The sequence below is a fragment of the Astatotilapia calliptera genome, chromosome 2 (genome assembly GCF_900246225.1).
Source record: "Astatotilapia calliptera chromosome 2, fAstCal1.2, whole genome shotgun sequence".
NCBI classification, from domain to species: Eukaryota; Metazoa; Chordata; class Actinopteri; order Cichliformes; family Cichlidae; genus Astatotilapia; species Astatotilapia calliptera.
Window position 1 is genome coordinate 4658394 of NC_039303.1, and position 20753 is coordinate 4679146.

General features: G+C 39.7%; 1 protein-coding gene across 7 annotated transcripts in view; it reads right to left on the reverse strand.

Moving 5' to 3' along the window:
* The window catches only part of fam13b (family with sequence similarity 13 member B), a 70222-nt gene that overhangs the window by 16368 nt on the left and 33101 nt on the right, over positions 1-20753 (reverse strand). For 6 of the 7 annotated variants that reach the window (XM_026182309.1, XM_026182301.1, XM_026182340.1 and 3 more), the window contains exons 7-8: positions 12532-12656; positions 1031-1075 (exon numbers count right to left, since the gene is read on the reverse strand). In XM_026182309.1, the coding sequence (XP_026038094.1) occupies positions 1031-1075; positions 12532-12656 (170 nt within the window). The remainder of the gene's footprint in view (positions 1-1030; positions 1076-12531; positions 12657-20753) is intronic. The other variant, XM_026182321.1, reaches the window with a different exon arrangement.

Below are 20753 nucleotides of genomic sequence, written 5' to 3' on the forward strand. Positions count from 1 at the left end.
ACACTCAAACTTCGCCTCCACCTCCAGGAAGCTCTACAATAATAACTACACTGCACATCACACACAAACAGCCACTTCCAGAAATAAACACATAAGCAGTAAAAGATGATGCACTTGCACTCTTTCCTACTTACATAGACACAGAAAGAAGCACTTACACTCACACAGCGTCCAAATTTTTACCTCCCAACAGGGAAACTCGGTGGGACCTGCAGGGTCCCTCTTTTTAAATTTAAGGGAAACTTTTTTTATTGGCATGTGCGTTATGAAAATAGATTAAACTGCTTTTTTAAAATCTGCACAGCAAAAAACTGTCTCCCCATCTCCATCATCATGTGTTTCTTCTTCTTTTAAAACCATCTTTACTATTTTCTGTCAAATTGGTGGGCAGCTGAACATGTGACAATTTAAACTCCTTTGACTGCTGGTAGTGAATTCCAGCTTTTATGTTTAATTCCTCATTGTTTAAGTCTAATAAGTAAACCCACATTAAAGCGCTGTACAAAGAGAAATAATTGTATTCTGCGTCCATGCTGAGCAGCGTCGAAGAGACGGCCTGACTGTCATGTGATTGCAGTTCGTGTCCTTGAGACCGTCAAAGTGCCACGCCATGCAAAACGCTTTACTTTAGCTTCCTAATCAAAACACAAGGCCGGCTCTCCTCCTTCCTGCTCGTCTCTTCCTCTAAACCTTGTACAGTTTTTAAAACTCACTTGTCTCAGCAGCGGCTGCACATCAATCTCGATTTCTATTATTTTATTCGCCTCTTGAGAAAACGCTATTTGACTGCCTCATCACGCTTAACATATAATATGGCTCGGTCTTTCTCTTATTGATTATTTGCAGTTTCATTAATATTATATTCTAACATGAAATGCCTTTGCGGGATATAATATTAAGAATTATTGAGTACATATTTTATTACAGCTTATGATGTTTATGATAAGTTGTTGTGATATAATGCGTATGTTAGCGTGAGTTTATGTCTAAGTATGCCATTGAGAGTGTGTGTGAATATGTGGAGACTTACTCAGCGGAGTCAGCAGGCAGGATGGATATAGGGGAGAGGTGGGAGCTGTAGAGCCAGAGAGAGGAAAAGCACAACAAGGTTAGAACATCACGCACTCCTCGACTCCTGTCCCGCACTGACCTTGGAGGAGGCGGGTGTCGAGCCGCAAGAGTCAAAACAGGGAAGAAGAATGTTAGCAATGCTGTTAACAATGAGTATGTCTGTGTATTCTATACGTGCATTAGTGAGACAGAGCAGGGATCGAGCACTGAGGTAGTAGAGGTGAAATCAATGAAAAACATGTAAAAATTAGCACAGTGATGTCTGAGATGCCCTGAAATGACAATTTCAGCAAATGTATCACGCGCACAGTTTTAGTCAGTGGCGCCACTCTGAGTGGGCAGATTGTTATTTAGGCTACAGAGCTCTGCTTGACCCTGCTGATCAGATAGACAGTTGTGTATGTAATGTCATACTTGTTCTTCCATAAGCAGGGAAGTGTGTGCGTGTGCATGTGTACACGGCATGAAACAAGAAGTTGGCTGTGATGTGTCTCATCACTTGATTCACAAACACACCCACTGACAGGCACGCCAGGATTTATATAATACACACACACACACACACACACACACACACACACACCTACCTAAGACGTGTCGGTGCTCTTGGACTTAATGCGAACGACCTTCTGCTGTGTGTGTGTGTGTGTGTGTGTGTGTGTGTGTGTGTGTGTGTGTGTGTGTGTCAGTCAAGGGGGCAAACTCGACTCATTAGAAAAACAACAGCTGACGTTATGCAAGCCTTTCATGTGTATGTGTGTTCTGGGTCTGTCTCTCTCACACACACACACACACACACACACACACACACACACACACACACACACACACACACACACACACACACACACACACACACACACACACACACACACACACTTTTAACGCTACAAGAAGTGCTCAGGTTGATCGATAATGACTGAATTATTAATGGCAGATAGGAAACCATAATGCCCTCTCTTTATTCTTCTCCTTCTTGCTACTTTCCCTCTCTTTTCTTTCTCTGGGGTGTTTGTCTTCCATTAGCTATGTTTTAAATCAAATCTGCTTCTGTTTATCACTCTATTGTTTCTTTTCATTCATGCTCACTCAACCCCAAAAAGCCTTTTTAGTTTCATTACTGCATCTCTTGAGCTCTCCTTTCTCTTCCGCTTTGCTTCTTTTTTTTTTCCATCTTACTGACTATGAAGGCAGCAAACATCCGACATTCCCTTCCTGAGAATGTAGCCTTGATCATGAGTGAGTGTGAAGGCAGGACAGACAAAAAGGAAGGCGCTCGTATTGCAGAGACCTAACAATGAGTCAACCAGAACACACACACACACACACACACACACACACACACACACACACACACACACACACACACAGCTTTGCTTCAAGTAGTTGGATTAGAGCAGTTCCTAAAGCCTCGACGGCAGACACAGATAAGCCCTTAATAACATTTTAAGGAACCACACCTTTTACGGCTATTTGTTGGCATTAATACTCTAAACCCTTTGTTAGTGACCAAAGTATAAATAGTTCAACTTACATTTAGTCTCTACATATATGATGACCACTAAACTTTGTATTATTCAAACAGATTATGACTGATTTTTTTGATTTTACTAACTGCATTATTATCTACGTCTTAAAGGTGCAGAGACGAGCGCGTCAGAGTAAAAGGGATGCTTGCCAGAATCACTCAGATCGCATCAGGTTAATCTGCTGCCTCCTCCCTGGATCCCTCTGCTAGAAACATCTCTCCCGCAGCAGGGTCAGTGGACACAGTCCAACTTACACACCACCACAATTAGCACTCTTGTGTAAACTTTGTAGTCTTGGTTATAGTAATCATCACAACTCAGCTCTTAACTTGATATAAATCAATATCAATAAATCAATATAAATATAAAACTATCATGTACGTTTGGCCATTTTTCTCCAGTTGGATTACATGGGTTTCCATTTGTGAAGAGCAATATTTATACATTCATAACATATTTACTGCTGATTTACCACCAAAGGATTATCTCAGTCAGCACTGCCACGGTCTAAACACGACTGTTATTTCCATCTGTGTTGAAAGCTATCCTTCCATTTGCTGCTGTGCGTGCTGCTGAGGTAATTCAATCATTATTCAACAAAGCTGTTTTAAAAAATATCTCCTATTGGCTTTCAGTAATGGAGAAAAACTTGTAAGATTTAATATTATCTCGCAATCACACATTTTATACTTGCAGCACGGGGCGTGACCTTCAGGTATTAGGAGATAAAATCATTGAGAAATGTGGATGAAATGTGCAGTATTTACTCGACTCTATTTTGAGTTTGTGCAATTATCTGAAATCTAAAACATTACAGTACCCTGTGTGTATCACAAATTTAGGACACCGGTATCAGTTTTGCACAGATAAGAGCATGAACTGCAGAGGTGAACCACTGTGCTGTGTATTAGCGCCATCAAGTCAGCTGACTGGTGACTAAACAGCTAAAAGATTGTGGGTTACTGCAAAGTAGAGCAGAGGGACTTTGTATTATCAGTGATGACACTAAAGAATAAAATAACTAATCAATTACCCACTTTTATTATTTTCAATGGTTCTTCTGATGCAAAGGCAAGAATATACGAGTGTGTGCGCGCGTAAGGTAAGTTAGAGGTGAGATATGATTTTAAAGATGTGCTGTTGTCAGCAAACCTGACTCGGCTCTGCTCTGGCTGGGAGGTAATAGTGACTGCAGCAGCCCCCGCACACACACACACATACATATATATTTATATATATATATATAAACCAGCATGTTCAACAAAACATAGCTCACTGCTTAAGCTCGTTACCCACTTCGGACATAAATACACCTTGCCTGCATAAGCCTTTCCTTCCTTAGCACAACCTGAAACACACACTCACTTGCCCACTCTTCTTCATAAGCATCATCTTACATCTCATAAACAGCTCTCCTGGCTGCGTCTGAAACTGTAAACATTTATAGTCCTTCGTGGAAGCGCCAAAAATCCGTCACAGATGTTTGTATTCAGATCGCAACCTAAACACAGACCAGGTCAAAGATGTAACATCTGTTTGTTTCACTGCCTCCATGATGCTCATTTGTTTCCTTCCATCATTTGCTTTGCGCAGCTCAGATTCATTCATTTTCTCTTAATTGTCCCGCAGCAGTTTGGCCATCAGAGAATACTGATTTGATTTTGGTTAAGTTGGCCCAACAAATCCTCCTCATTCCACCATTCACCAGTCACGAGGAACTGATGCAACATTGTTAAGAGCTTGCACATTTACAGATACCCTCACTGTTTTGATTATTTTACATCCAACTATGCATTATATATATTTTTCCATATTGATGGTTTAATTCACATTCTTTTCCATGTCAGAAAAAGCCAAAAATGAATCAATGATTATTTTCTTGCTAAATAGATTTGCTTGTAAAATGTGAGGTAACAGCATTAAAAAGAAAAAGCTCAAGGTCACATCTTCTAATTGCTAATCATTAGCTGAACGGCATCAAAATCCTTACATCTGAGCAGAAGGAAACAGGGGTTTGGCATTTGGCACATCAAGACTTGTTTTACTTTAATCAGTTAGCAAAATTTCTGTCGATAAACTTCCACACGCCTAATTACTCCCTACTAACTTGCCTTTTCTTTCCTTCTATGGTGCAAAAAGTGCTGACACACTGTCATCATGCACTCTTGTGTCATTTATATTCAGATTACATAACTTAAAAAAATCTGCTGTCAAGTATATACTTCCTCTGGACTCCTATACAGCTCCTCTTTCTTCTCTCTGGTAAATAAAGACTGAGCAACAAGCACAAACTATCTTCCTTCCCCTCCAGTTTTCCATGTACAATGATGTTTTAAATTCCTAACATTTCCACCAATTCATACCTAAATCAAAACTTCAACTATTCTTCCTGCTGCTTCTTACAGTCATTTTCCCTCAAACAATCCACAACGATCCACTTTTCCCCACCTCTTCTCTTTATTCACTTCATCAATCATCCAACCACATATTTGCTTTCTCCTTCATCCATCTATTCATCCATGAAATCTTTCATTCCAGTCAGACTACAGGAGTTACATAACCCCTGATGTTTACCTCTGCAGCAGAATGTCACAGGCCATTCTCATTTTCCCAGCTGTGTTTCCTCTCACTGTGATCTACTCTTTTTGTTTAGCTTTGGGGTTTTTATGCCACTGGATCAAGCCGGTAGGCGGTTCAGTTTCTGTCAGTTTCTCTGTTGAGTATCTTCTTTCTCGTCTTTCCACTGTACTCAGCAAGCCAACCTGTAGGTTATTGAAGTCCAGTGTGAGAAGCGAGCTTGACTTTTAGCCAAACTCTGCACGATCTCTGTGTTTCTCTTCTTTTTGCCTGTTAACCAATTGACACATCTCCTGTAGCAGCAGTATCCAGCTGTTAAGCTTGTTCTTCCTGAACCCTCAGTTTTTCCTTCCTTCTTCGAGTACCTGGCAGGTCTGTAGATCAACCTTGTATTCAGAGGTTATCCCAATTGAGCACTTTGAGGTGTCAGCGTCAGTACAAGCAGGTCTAGCAACAGAGCCACGGTGTCAGCAGGGTGCATGCTGTAGCGTCCTCTAAAACGGTGTGTGTCTTGAATTTATGAACAAGTGTGGATGTGTGTGTGTGTGAGTGAGTGAGGTTGCCTCACTCTGCACTCTGCAAGTGCTGCAGTAAATATCCAGAGCTCTGCTCAAATATATGAGCTTCTGATGTAACCAGGCAACAACCCCAGGAGGACCAATGGGATGGGAGGGGCTGAATTTGAGACCCAATTGTAAAGAGGGAAGAGGGAGGGAAAGCTATGTGGGCCAATCTTACGGCAGAAACTGGGAAGAGGGTTGATTTTTTTTGTCCACTCAGTGCCGAGTATGAACTCAGCAGTTTACAGTCAGCCCCGTGGGCTGTGTAATGGCGCGCACGCACAGACAAGATGCACACAAACTAACAGATGCCTGTGTCTTTTAAAACACCCTGTATGAGCTTTTTCCAAAAGAGAAGAATTAAAACATTTAGAAAATACAGACTAAAAAGGCACAGAAACAGTGTACGAAAGAAAAAGGGTGTGAAGGAACAAAGAGGCCAAAATATTTATACCAGTCAAAGAAGGAAGAGTTAAAAAGGAACAAAAGAGAGAACAAGTATGACACAAATGGACTAAAGGTGAAGACTCCTATCAGTGTGCTGATTCATTGCCTACAAATATCCCTGATAATCATGACTCAGACAAAGCAAGTAAAACTGAATGGGAACCGCTTCGATCAGAAATCCTAAAGAAACTTCTGTGGGTTCCCTCAAAAGAGAAGTAATAAAGACAAAAATATCCACTCGCCGATCAGCCAAACTAAACTGACAAAGTCAAAAATCTAAGAATTTTCCTGGATGGCTTTATCGGTTTTAGTTTTCTTTCTTTTAGTCTATTTTTTAGTTCAGTTAACTAAAATGTGTTTTTTCCTTATTTTGTTAATATTTTTGTTATCTATAATTACCATGGTTGTATATATTAAGTTATTAAGCTTTTTTAAAAGATGTATATTGAAGTTTTAGAGAACTTTCGAGTCTCGTAGTAAGAGCGGAGAAGGAAAACAATAGACTAAAACCATTATAGCCCCTGAGATTTAGAGGCACAGCGCTCACTAAGCATGACCTCAGCAGAAAGACAAAAATCATGAATCATCCTGAGCAAACAGCTGCTGGGTAAAAGGCAATACTAAATACTAAATACAAGACTAGGTACATATTTTACAAAAAAGAAAACCAAATACTGATTTTGTCTGTTTAAGCAAAACGTACCTACAAAAGTAACTACACTTAAAAAATAAGCATTTTCCATTTGGGAGCTTCAGTGTGACTATGAACACAGTGTGTTTATATCAGACAGTGTGCCTCTGTTCTTCTGTTCTGGACAAACTGTAAGGTGAAGCTTCTGGAAGTTTCCATAAAGAACAGTGAAAGTTAAAAGTTGATGATTTTACAGTTGCACAAGCAAAATTTAACCCTCACATACAGCAACTAGGAGAAGTTTGATCCAAATTTTTGTTTTCTGTATGATTTTTTAAAAGGAAGTTTCGACATATTAGATCTGTATTGACACTTTGTGTTCTGTGCTTATGATTCAACTGATCCTTCAATTAGTTAGCACAACTTCAATGATTACAGTTTGGATAAATTCTTTAAAAACTTCACTTTAAACTTGACGACTGGGTATTATTATATATAACTCTAACCGCCGTCAATTTGAAGACCATGGACTTGCAGATTATTGACAGACTACAAAAATTTAAAAAACTTTTTCATGACCATCATAGATAAGAAATGTGCAATACACCAAATCCGCTCAGTGGTGTACAAATCCTGCTAGTTCCAAACTTCCTAAAGGACCCAACTTTAGATTCTGTTATTTCCATGTGGGATACACCTGTCTACACACAACGTTCCAGGAATCTCTCAAGGGAAGAAACAGACGAGGAGAATGTGTAAATGTTATGAAGCGTTCTTCATGAATCATTAACACTACTTTGACTTTCAGCCTGCCTGGTATTACCGCTGACTTTGGTGACGCCTAAACTAAAACTTTATCTTCTATTTATAAGATACAGACACAACAGGGGCAGCATGTTGACAAAGAGGCTTCAGAGCCAATCAGAATAACTGTTTTATCTATTGTGATTTAGAAACGTGAGCACTCTTTGGAAAGATAGAACAGCTGTCCCCGAACTGTGGATGAGCACTGATAGCACGTCAATGAGCGGTACAATCTGGGTCAGCTGGTATATCATTTTACACACTGTGCCCGAAGCTACTGCCAAGGCCACAGTCTAGAAACAAAGGGCGAAAGGACCAGGAGACCTGTTTGAACATTATTAATGGGTTCACTGGGTTGTACTGACAACAATTCACCAAGCCATAAGAAACCAGTCCCATCAACTTAATGCAGTGATATAGAAACATATAATTAAAGCCAGAAACACACTGCTGCTGAATGGCATGTGTCAAAACAGCAGCTTCTAATGTTTTCTATGTATAATTAGAAACCCTGCTGTGACTAGTCACACAATGATGTGCGTGACATTTCACACAACTGCAATAACCCTTCACCTACACTTATAAACTTGGTAAGGTGTGGCTCTGCAGACTGGCTCTACAACTAAGAAATCAAAGTTCAAATGGGGGATGCACATGGGATTTTGTTGTCCCTCACAGACAGGTTATTTAACGTGGTCCGAGTCACACTTGGCCGTTGTTCGTGTCACTTGATGCACATCATATGCCATGTTGCAGTGCTGCTGTGGCTGTGTGTTTTCTCCTTTAGGTGTTTCAAGCTGAAGGCTTGTGTTATCGTTTCCAGCTCACTCTAATCTCTGTTCCATGAGTGTCACAGTGATATAGATGCATGGAGAGTGGAGCTGACAACAGCTGTGCAACAGCTTTCTGTCATTAAATTAACTGCAATGACAGTTTTGTTTAGCTCTATTTGATTGCGTTGTACATTTTTTTATGTCTCCTATTACTTTCCCACTGCCTTGACCTGCTGATCCAGCCCCCTCCATGTTCCAGACCTCTTTGTTAGAGTAATCCTCTCGTGCTGAAGAAAACACACTATGACAGTGTTGACTAGTTCTGTGTATCCTTTTAAATGTTTTGATTATGTACTGATCCCTCACTTCCTGTGTGCATTACACTCCTTTTGCTATAGAAACATACATCACAATTTAAAAATGCTAAAGAAAGAAAAGAATCTAAAAACAACTTGGTCTGTGTGCATATCTACCTTTTTTCTTTTGGTGTCAGCTTTTGAAAATAAAGCAAACATGACCTATCCATATACAGTCCATGTACAGGTCACGCAGAGATCTTATAGCCAACATATTCGAGTAATGGTTACCTTAAGCATGGGCAGGGTGCAAGTAAGGAAAACCTAACGGAGAACAGCATCAACACATGTCAATACTTACTGAAGGGTTGTTATTTATAAAATTTCTGGAAGCAGACTGCAGAGCAGAGACAGCCCAGAACAGGTTTACCTTATCAATTTGTACCAGGAAGCAGCAAAGCCCTGGGAAGCAGAGCTAATTATGTGTTGGATTTGAACACAAAAATCCGCAATTATTTTTTTCGCTTTTGAAAAACAAGACAGGGTGGTTTGAATTGGGACATTTTCTCTCCTTTTTATACATGATGTGATTCTTTCAGCATTTGTGATAGATCGTGCTATCACAAGCTTTCAGCTCTGGATGAGGATATAAAACTAACCATGGTTTCTGTCTCTTTCTGTTCCTCATGTGCAGAGAGTTTAAAGGCCCTTTTACACTGTGCAAACTCGAGGGAAGAATTGTAAGGGGACTGTGGTACAATTTGTGCCTGTTAATCCAAAACAGTGGCTATGAATTACACCTGATAAGGACTCCAGCGGTCAGTTTGGAGATCATTTTGGACCAGTGCAATATGGCATAAAACGATACAGAATACACAACCAAGCTTTCAACATCCAATTCACACAGGTAAAAAAGTAAGTGACTGTTTGTCTCGATGCATGCTCAATCATCCAGGTAAGGAAATCCCCAAAAGCTGATTCTGTTCATCTGAACGATGGGTTTTCAGTTGGAGAAACAGTTCATCACTCATCCAAGTGACTTCTTCAGTCTCAGCTCACTGCAGGTTTCCCAAACATATAAACAGTTCCTTTGCACATTGCCCAAAACTAGGACCAGACCAACACAGATCAGTTTCATGATTATTAATATCCAAATTGTTGTGACCATTGACAGTTTGGTCAAAGCCAGTGTAGGTGACCCAGAAGGGACGAGGTCAGACATATATGTGTGCGTGCACATGAAAATTGTTGGCACAAATGGACAGAACAAGGCTCTCCAGCCTGGTATGGTGTCCCAGTGAGATATACGAATCATTTCCACAGTCACACAAAATAATCTCACGCGTGATTTTTATGTACACAGATGTAATCTGCTTCACGAAGAGCTACACAGGTCAGTCACGCTAGACTGGTACGACGCTCTAAAAAGTAAAAAAATTGAGGCCAACTTGTCTTCAAAGGTAAAATTGAAGACAAACGTTTGCTAATCTTTTTAAAATCTACTGTCAGGCTGACATTTTTCCTCCTGAGGTCTAGTATTGCATTATCACTTAGATTGAAAATCAATAAATCGTTCACAAGTAGGGACATTTTCCAGTTCTTATCTCACTGTGGCGCTTTTAGCTGCCTGAATCTCCATTCCCTCCATTAATCCATCGTTCTCCTCCCGCCTTTAGCCATAGACGTGCTTTCTAAGGGTGATGCTTCTCATGCTGCCAGGGTATTTCAGTGATCCCATGAAAAATACTTTCCACACATGGAGAGAGAACATAAGCAAGGGCAGAGAGGGAGGGAAGTAGTGATGGGGTAAGAAGAGAGATCAGAAGAGAAATTCCAGGGAATATATATATAGATCTGAAATGAGTAGAGGCTGTTGGAATCTAAGGTGTGTGTGTGTGTGTTGGCTGTCAGAGTCTATTAAGAGGGCACAGCAACAGCCACAGAGGACAGCCTTCCCTGTCTGTCAAGTCTAGACAAACAACTGAGCCACCGTTAACGCTGAATCACTAGATGGGAACTTACCTTTTTGGAGCCTTGTCAAAGCATATGGCATATACATATATGGAACAGCAAGCTCAACTCAAAAAAAGGTTTGAGGACAAAAAAACAACCCAACCTGATTTTCAACAAAAACATTTCTGTGTATTTTAACAGAAAATTAGACAAGTCTCCAAATCTGATGTTAAAACTTCATGTAGTTCTATAGAAACGACACTGTTTATCGTCCACATCTCGTTGTGTTCTACCTAGCAGTGCTTATCCTTAAATGGTTTAGGGAGTTAGGTTTGTAGTGGGATCACTGGTGTAATTATGTGGCAATGATAAATAGTTAAAATGGCTCATGGATCTGTCAGGAAGATCCTTTGGCAGAACTTTGCTAAGGCCCCAGAGAGGTCAGGACTGGCTCTGGATCAAGCACGTGGGTTAAATTAATAGACTCGACTGTAAGTGTTTCCAGCTTGCTTCCAAAAACGTGGTGGTTATAATCGTAGAAAACAAAAAACAAACCCATCCAATCATAACCAGTACCATCCTTAATGCTCAAATTCTAAACATTTATGCATTTAATTTAACAAGCCTATGAAAATGTCAACTCTGAAAACACAAAAATATTTTTTTTTTCACATAACCAGACTCGAGAGGACTAAATAGGACTAGGAATTAAAAAAAAAAAGAAAAAAAAAACAATCTCTAAATCTGTGCATTATTGAAATGGCTCTGCGGAGTACCCTGGATGCTCCATGGTCTACAAATACCACAGTAATCCCCCCCAGACCAGACAAGAGGTTAGTCGAGGTCAAAGGGATGATGGCTGCAGGCTAGCCACGGCTAACCGAGATTTAATACCAACTAAAATCAATCCCATGTGACTTCAGGATCAAAACCATCTGATGTGCATTGTTTAATTTAAAGAATTTACTGCATGTAATCCCCCCTTTGTTTTCACTGGCAGTCTGTGCACTGTGGTACAATAGCTGCAACCTTAAATCTTCCTCTAATAAAGCTCACATAAATATAAACACAGTCACGGAAAACATTTTGTATTGAACCACAAACAAAAAATTAACTGCTAATACCAAAGATACACACACTCATACTCCAACTTGATCCCTGCTGTCATTGCTGACCTTTTATACTATAACACAGTTAAATATGTTCACAGTGGGCTAAAATGGGACCACAGCACAAACAAGATGTCATCCAGTTAACTTCAGAAGCATACACTGACCTAAATACATTGCAACTGCAAAAACACTAAATTGTCTATATTAGTACACATCAAAAGGGTCTGACTGAGAACATAAAACAGACTGCTTTCTTGTGTGGAGCAAACTAGAAGTAACTAATCTGTAGGCGTTACGATCCAGATGCTACAAATGTGCTGTAAAAGATGCCCATTTCTGCTAATATATAAATAAAAGAGGAACTGATATTTCACATGAAAGAAGCTATTTTCCACATGTAGGCATGCAGGTGTGCCTTGAAAGTTTGGCTTGTCTTTTGGTGCGCCTTGGGATTAAAATATTTGTCTTTTTAAAAATCACTGTTTCTAGGGCATCATAAAATGAAATAACTCGATGAGTGAATGAGCTATTGTTCCTACACTGAGAGTCCATTACAGACCAAACAAAATCTCTCTTAATCAGACTGAGACGAGCAGCTGATAAAATGACCACATTGCTAGTTGGCCTGAAGGGCTGTCGAAAAATAACACAGAACTGGAACGTCTTGGTTTTTAATCCAAGACATGTCATGCCCTTTATCACATGTCATATCCTCTGCCTAATATGACTCTGACACATCATGTGATCTAATAACAAAGACAGAGATGTGTGACCGCACCTGACTGCGGGGTTGTCATCGGTGTGCGTGCGTTGCGGTGAATCTGAGGCAGGGCCGTCCTCCCCGTCCTGAGGCAGCTCTTCACATTCTGCCTCACACTTCTCATCATCCAACAGCTCTGTGATCTGCAGACAGAAATATAAAAGGATGTAAATGAGGAGCACTACAAGCACTAAAACAATTAGATTTAAAAACAGGATTACATTACGGAACAACAAAGGTTACAGCACAGGTAACCACCTGTACTGCGGGTGTAGCATAATCCAGAAATGTTTATCAAAGCGGTTTCTTAAAGGGTAATGCGATGCATGTTTATTTTGCAATAAAGATTTCGGGTAGTAACGTGAAACTTTATTTATCTGTATCTCATGCTGAGTGGAAATATACACGCTGACATTAACCAGCCTCACGATGGAGTCCAATGAAGACGGCCAACTTCACTGTTAGGTTTACAGTTATAAGAATAGCATGTGAACATATCCTATATTTTTATTTTTCAGGGACTTCCAGTGATTGCAGAGATAAAATCATTTCATATAAAGCTGTGTATACTCTGTGTTTGCAAGGCAGAACCAAGATGTTACCGTTTGTTCAATTAGATATCCAAATATAGACGACGCTAATGAGTAACACATTGACAGCACAGATGTAGTCTTCAGGAGGGAGGGAAAAAACATTTCTTTGACGGACAGATGGAGGGGGCGATGAGTGGACAAGAGAAACGAGAAGGAGGGAGAAGGACGGGAACGAGGGTTTAAATTCGGGCTTGAGGATGTATCATTTTCTCGTTGACGTAGCAATGTCCCGATGCATGATAGTCACATTCCAAGACTGTAATAAGGAGAAACCAGACCACAAGGTATGCAGCACGTGGAGCTTTGCTGTTTGATATAAAATAAATTAAAAATTAACAAGTGAATGCATTTTTCTTCTAAATGGCAGATACTCAACCTTTTTTAAATGTCAGACTGCATCCACAGCTGTAAACACACTGAGCACATAGTTGACATGTATGATACGTGTGGGTCTGTGTACTCTGCAAATATAGAAAGGTCACAGAAATGGGTCAAAAATTGATTATTAATATAGAAAAATAACCACCAGAAGACATTTTATTTAATTGCGGAGGTTTCTGGATGTTAACTCAACCATATCACACAAACTCTGTGAAAAACTGAACACGCAACACACACACCAGAAGGAAAAATCACCGTCTTGTTTTTCCTTTGACTCACAGAGAGCACATGTCCTATTGTAGGTGCAGGAAAATCCTTTGATTGGCCTGCACGAGCCACATATTCAAAGCTTTTACAGAGAAGGAAACAGGGTGATGGAAAAAGACGAGCTGATGCTGCGTGTTTCTAGTGCAACCTAAACTCGACAACAAACTATTGAGTTTCTTTTGCCGCAGCTCCGGTTTTAAGGCTAAGATCATGTAAGAAGGTGTGAATACGATGAGGAAAAGGTCAAGCGAGCGAGCCGAAGGGAAAGAAGAAGAGTGATAATGAATCTGCCAGTAAAAAGAAAGAAAGGGAGACGGGAAGGAGATGGATGTAGGAGAGAAGGTGGGAGGGGGAATAAATATGTTGACAGAAATAACTCATCATCATTCTGGTAGGTGACAGCATGTGAACAAGCTGTACTTTATGCTCCAGCTCAAGGATTTCTTTTGTTGATTTAGTAAAACATGACTTTTATAAACAGATATTTTTTCCTGTGTAAAATCATCAGCTATGTCTTCAGGCTACACCTTATGCTCACATTGCATTAGACACAAGTTTGACCTCAACTACAAAAACCCAGAAAGGAACGTGGACTAAAAGGTTAAATCAGATTCACTGTCATGAGGAAACAACATCACCCTGTTTGCCCTTTCCTGTGCCTCTCTCCTTTGGTCTTCTCAGCATCTGCTGCTGTCACTGTACTGTCACTATGGAAACACCTCTGTTAAAAAAAGCCCTGATTGGCTGTTGGGAAATTCTTGCATCGTCACATGTGCAGACCTAGGAGGATGACTCACAAGATTCCCTGAAGTAAGAGAGCGTGTGTGTGTCTAAGTGAGACCAAGTGCAGAACGTACTTTTAAACAGCTTCAGTCTCAGTTTTTATGACAGAGCTTCAATTGAGAAGTGAAAATATCCTTTATCCCAGCATGCAGTTAATTATCACCCCGTAGCTCAGCTTATCTTTACGTGTAGGTGTGTGAAATACTGATTAAATTATATGGAAGCCTGACAGACAATTATTAATCTCCTGACCATCCTTTGCTATTAACACATAAAAAATACAAGTGATGCTAATGTTTCACAGGAGCTGGAAAAATAAGCAGCAGCTCAGCTCATGGTGATGTTAAGAGAGGACTCTGTTCATTTCTGCCTTTACATCACATCACAATCATACTTGGACTTTTCTAGAAGCGACCCTGAATTGGATACGTGGAAGAGAATGGATGGAAACCATGCTACCATCGGGAAATATTGTTTTGATTTATTAAAACTCCAGTTTTGGATGTTTATATATGAATGCAGAAAATTCATCTCTTATCTTAGACATTTATATATAAGAACCCAACTTTCCAGGCTTGCTTCTTTCAGCTGCTTTTCATTAAAACGTTCTCCGCTGACCCGGACATACACATAATTATCAACCAGAGAGCTGAAACAATAAATATAGAAACTGTCATTTAGTAAACACCTTCCTGATGTTATAATCCAAATCAGAATATTTTGAGTGTAAAATAATTTCAGATTATGTGATTGCCACAAACAGATACAAACACACACAGCAGGAAATCACAGAAAGACGGGTTAAACATTAAAATTATGCAAAACTCGTGAAAAATTCTCTGCACGAAAAATTAATATTGAATTCAATGAACATGAACTGGGATTAAAGATTTAACAGAAGCATATTCTATCCAGGCTGCTGGTCAGTGACATGGAAAAATTGGTGTGGATAAGCTTTAAATACAAAAGCCCCTGTGTATCCACATTAGCGGTTGACATCATGAACAATGAATCTTGATTGTATAACTTCCCCCTGGGCTAGATGTGTTCATTCAAATGGTATAAATGGAGTTATGAATATGGTCAACAATGTGCTGAGTAAGTTATCAGAAAGCATTTGAGGGGTTGTAACAATATTAGAGGATAAGAGAGGTTAAATCCCCCTGTCAAGATGACCTTGCTTGGTCATTCATTGGGTTGGTTAAACAGTTATAACCCCCCGCCCCACCCCCATTTAGGGCTGTGGAAATCTTTAATCGGGCTAACTTATCAAATTAATGTTTAAAAACAGAAGATGCAGTGCTTTTAGACATCAAGTCCCAGTGATGATAGACAAGTGCGCCTCTGTGTGGTGTGTGTGTGGTCGAGTGGGTGAAACGATGGGAGAGAACACTCTAGAACAAAAGGTCACGACATTGGCCCTTATTTAGCAGTCTAATCCAGAGTTTCAGGATGGAGAACAAGGAACAAGCTGCACTGACATCACTAGCTTGGCTGTCAAACTGTCTGTGGGCCAAGAACACAGAACAATCACAGAACAACTGATTGGGATGGGCATTACCGATCTCAAACTGTGGCCTACATTTGCGGTTTCCAAGGGGTCATTTGTACGTTCAGAGCGGTATGAGACTAAAGAGAACAAAGACGAGAAGCAGTTCTTTCTCATTTTCAGATTTATCTACTGCAGAGTGGAAGCTGAACTGTGAAGTGGACTTTTTTTAAGGTGCTGGAAGTGTAAAGGTCCAAACTGTTCAACTGAATCTCCTCTCAGTGCTTTATTGCTCATTCTTGCTTGCAAGACTGCACTGTTTACTTCCAGCAGTACCACTGGAGAACAGCCCTCTGGCCTAATGTTCCTGCAGTGAGTGGGCAGTGTGATCTAGATCTTAGTCAAAGTAAATAAATCAAGAATGTAGCTGTGTATTCATAAGACGTTATTGAAAAATCCGTAGATCTTTGTGTGTTCATACTATATATCTCTCCACAGCTATTATACATCTCCTCTACTGTCCAACTAGGCCAACAGATCCTCCTTAAATAACTCCACATTCAAACTTAAATAGGCTACCACTCAATAATTTATCACTCGTGTCAGAGGTCCAAGCAAGTGTGTGTCCTCCATCCTAAGCAGGCTGTTCACTGCTGCTGAACACCTTGATATTTATGAATTTACTACATCCACCCAGTTGGAGTTACTGTTCACAGTTCTGACCACACCTGTGCTTTCATTAAGACAGTAATTAAGTAGACAGACAAGTCTTTCATGCATGGAACACATAATCCTAGATTTTCCTAGGTTTTAAAATTATAACCTTTCATTCACTCAACTGCATGTATACACATTGCAGCTGCACTACAATGCAGCTATTGATTATTTTAGTAATAGAGTAATCTCTTCCATTCCATTTTACTTATACAGCACTAAATCACAACAACAGTCACCACAAAGAGCTTTATATTGTAAGGTAGACCCTACAATAATACATACAGAGAAAAACCCAACAATCATATGACCCCCTATGAGCAAGCACTTTGGCGACAGTGGGAAGGAGAAACTCCCTTTTTAACAGGAAGAAACAGGTTCAGGGAGGTGCAGCCATTGATGGATAATCTATTGATTAATGCATCAATTAATCGAGTAATCAGATAAGAAATACTTGTGATAATACATGGTCTAGTACACCCAACACCCCCCTTTAGACTCACCCCTGTTTGCTACAGGTATTGCTCCAATGTAAAACAGGACGGCTGCTTTCAGCTAGGGCTGCCACAAACGATTATTTTGATAATCGACTAGTCACCGATTATTTTTGCGATTAGTCGACTAATCAGATCATCATCCATTGGACGTAAAACGTACAGCTTATTGCACCAGCAGCATCTGCTCTTATATAACGATCATTAGCTTACAGCTTTAAGTGTTTCAGGTCTGTGCTAACTAAAAATAAAGACAAGATGATAGTTTATTAAATTTTAATGAAATTTGCAGATTGTTTCGGTGAAGTTTAATAAACTCCTTGCTATCTAAAATATAACGGGACACCGGAGTAAATTCTCCAGCATCTCACACTTCTGATAATCAGCTGTCTGCTTGAAGTTTATTCAGCTGTGCAAAAACTAACTTTAATCTCAGCCAAACCGATTTACTCAGGAACAAATAAAATACAAAATAAAATACGAGCTAGTGGGTAACAGACGTCTCCGAAAACGACAGAGCGCTTTTGAAAATATGTGGTGTCTTGATAAACTGTGCAAAAGTTTGAGGTTTACACAGCTACATTCTCGCCTGAAAATATGTTAAACGTTTATTTTGTGACCCAGAAAGAAGAATAAGAGTAATATTAAAACTAACTAGCTGCCGCCATTGTTGGAAACTGTTGGTGTCACTACCCGATCCGTACTGGAAACCCGATCGGTACCCCGCATGCGCAAATCTTACGTCACTTCCTCTCTTTGTCAACATCCAGTTGTTCAGTGATGACACGACGAATCCTACTTCCGGGCCTAAAGTAGTCTGCGTTTATATCCCACATGTGGTCTCTTATTGGAATTTCTTTGTCAGTGACATTAACTGGAAAAGAGTATGGACAATTCCTAACAAGTATCTGGTAACGAATAAAGTGAAGGAAGTCTCATTTAAAATGCTGCATAAATTTTATCCTGCTAATCATTACATGACAAAGTTCAAAAGGGACATAAATGTGAACTGTGGATTTTGTGGAAGCCATCCTGAGACTGTGCAACACCTCTTCTGGATCTGTTCATACGCTAGAACATTTTGGAAAAACTTCAGTAGATTCATTGCTGGACATCTCTATAAAGACTTTACTGTGAAATGGGAAAATGTTGTATTTTGTTTCTTTCAAAGGCAAAAAAAGAAGATGTTTACTTTATAATAAACTTGTTAGTTATCTTAGCTAAATTTTATTTTCACAAATGCAAATACAGTAACAAAAAACCTAATTTTAAACATTACTATAATGATGTTTTATGTTACATAAAATTGATTAGTGGATCACTTAACAAAAAGGCTATGAAAACTATTACTATTTGTAGTAATTACAAATTATTTGAATGTTTGTAATTCTTTGTATTACACCCCCTGGCATATGTTAATTTTGTTCTGATTGTATACATGTTCTGTATATTGTTTCTTAATAAAGTTTAATATTTAAAAAAAAGAAAAAAAGAAAAAAAAGTAGTCTGCGTTTAATATGGCTTTTGTGTTGTTAACATGTTTAATGTTTTGTATTTTCTTCTATTTGATCTCAAAAAGCTCCTAAAACAGTCAGTGATCACTGTTGACCTCCCTCAGCTTTTATTACCAATAATCATTTATTTAAGCTCAGTTTTTAAAACCTTAGGCTGTAACTGCAGCCCAGCCCATGCAGCAGTATATGAATGACTAACCTCGTATTGTGGGTGGATTATCTCAGTTGTTCTCCTGGCTGAAGTTTGGTCCTTTTACAGCATCCTGCCATGCGATTACATTTGTTCCTGACCACCGAGAACACTCACGTTGACTTTTATCGAGTGGAAAAAAAGTTAGCTTGTTTATATTATGCTAACATAGCTGTAGCGGTCACGTAGCACATCATTATATACCAGCTAGCCAAACTTCAGTAACCCTACAAACGTCCCTGCTGTTTAGTTTTCTGTCTTCATTACACCTGGTAGAGCAGAACGCTGATCATTTTATTAAAGATGGAAGACTTTAGACAGTTTTTCAACTCTCAGTAATGCCATAGTGATCGTTTGATATATGGACCTGCAGCGGAGTTTAGGCCCAGACACGGCTAGTGACGTCAGACTGAACAACCGGATTGCGACATTCAATATATTTGAATGATACGGTTAGCGCCCAGTTAGCTCCTAGCATTTCTCAACAGCTCTGCCTCCTTTTCGACTGCCCGGGACATTTAAACAATGGACACCTCCGTATACAAACAAATTCATGCTTTTCTCCTCCACAGAGAGCGTCCCCCGATTGAACAACAGCGCCGTAAAATACGAAGAATGGCGCCTAATTACAGACTTAATAATATTGACTTAGCAATGTGTCACGTGAAGATTCATCAGCCGGATTAAGTGTTTACTGACAACTGACAGTGATAGCGGACATCATCATCATCATCACTATTCCAGTCAATCCTCTCCACACAGACAAGCATAAACACACTTGACTATCACTAAATCAAATTTAACACACGTTTGTAATGACGCCAATTCAGTTTACAATAGGGTTCATTCGCTCGGTCAGCAGGTCCCGATCCGTAACTATCTTTTTATTTTTCGTTTTTGTCTACATTGTTCTGAAATGCTTCATTATTGCAAACATTTTAAGATATACTTATTATTCTTAACATCTTAACAGATACTCTGACCCATAACTATCGTAAAATGCTACGACCGGAAGTAGACACCTTTCGCGCATGCGGGGTACCGATCGGGTTTCCGGTACGGATCGAGTAGTGACGATTTTGATAGTCAACAGTTCATCTGCACATTTTAATATACGTTAGTGAAGATTTTTTTGCTGTCTTAAAACAAACAGTGGTGGATGGAGCAGCTTCAGAGTTCAATTTTCCTCATGTCAGCGTTTGTTGGACTCTGCCAGCATTTTTCCAGTAAAGGTTTAAATGGTGATCACAGGAACAGCGCTGCTGTTTTGGATGCAAGTCTCGGTAATGGCTCCTCCTCTTTTCTTTTCGCGGTGTGTAAACAGCGTCCGCACTACACGTTAAACTGTGCCAGCATCATCATCACTGCTGCTGCTGTTGTGTCATCAGGGTTTTTGTTTAAAACTGTGTGGGCTTAATGTTGTTAAACTTTTTATTCTGCTCCTAAATCTGTTGGTACTGCAGGTCTGCTTTAAGTCGCAAAGCGCTCACGTTCCTACGGTGACAACGGCACAAAAGCAGTCAAAGAAAGGAATTTGTATCGAGAATTTTTTGTAAGAGAATTATATGAATTACTCCATGAATCGTTGCAGCTCTGCATTAAACAGAAATGACACCTGGTGCAATTAAAGGGTCATACAGCAACGCAGCAGGGAGCAGAAAAGTAATAACAGAAACAACTACCCACATACTAAGTCTTCTCACAAGCTGCCTAACAAATGCATTATAAAACATCTGTTGCTGAAGCCTTAACTTATGTCCACTTCGGGCACAGGGGATGTACAAAGGGATCTGAGGTCTTATTGAGACATGAAAC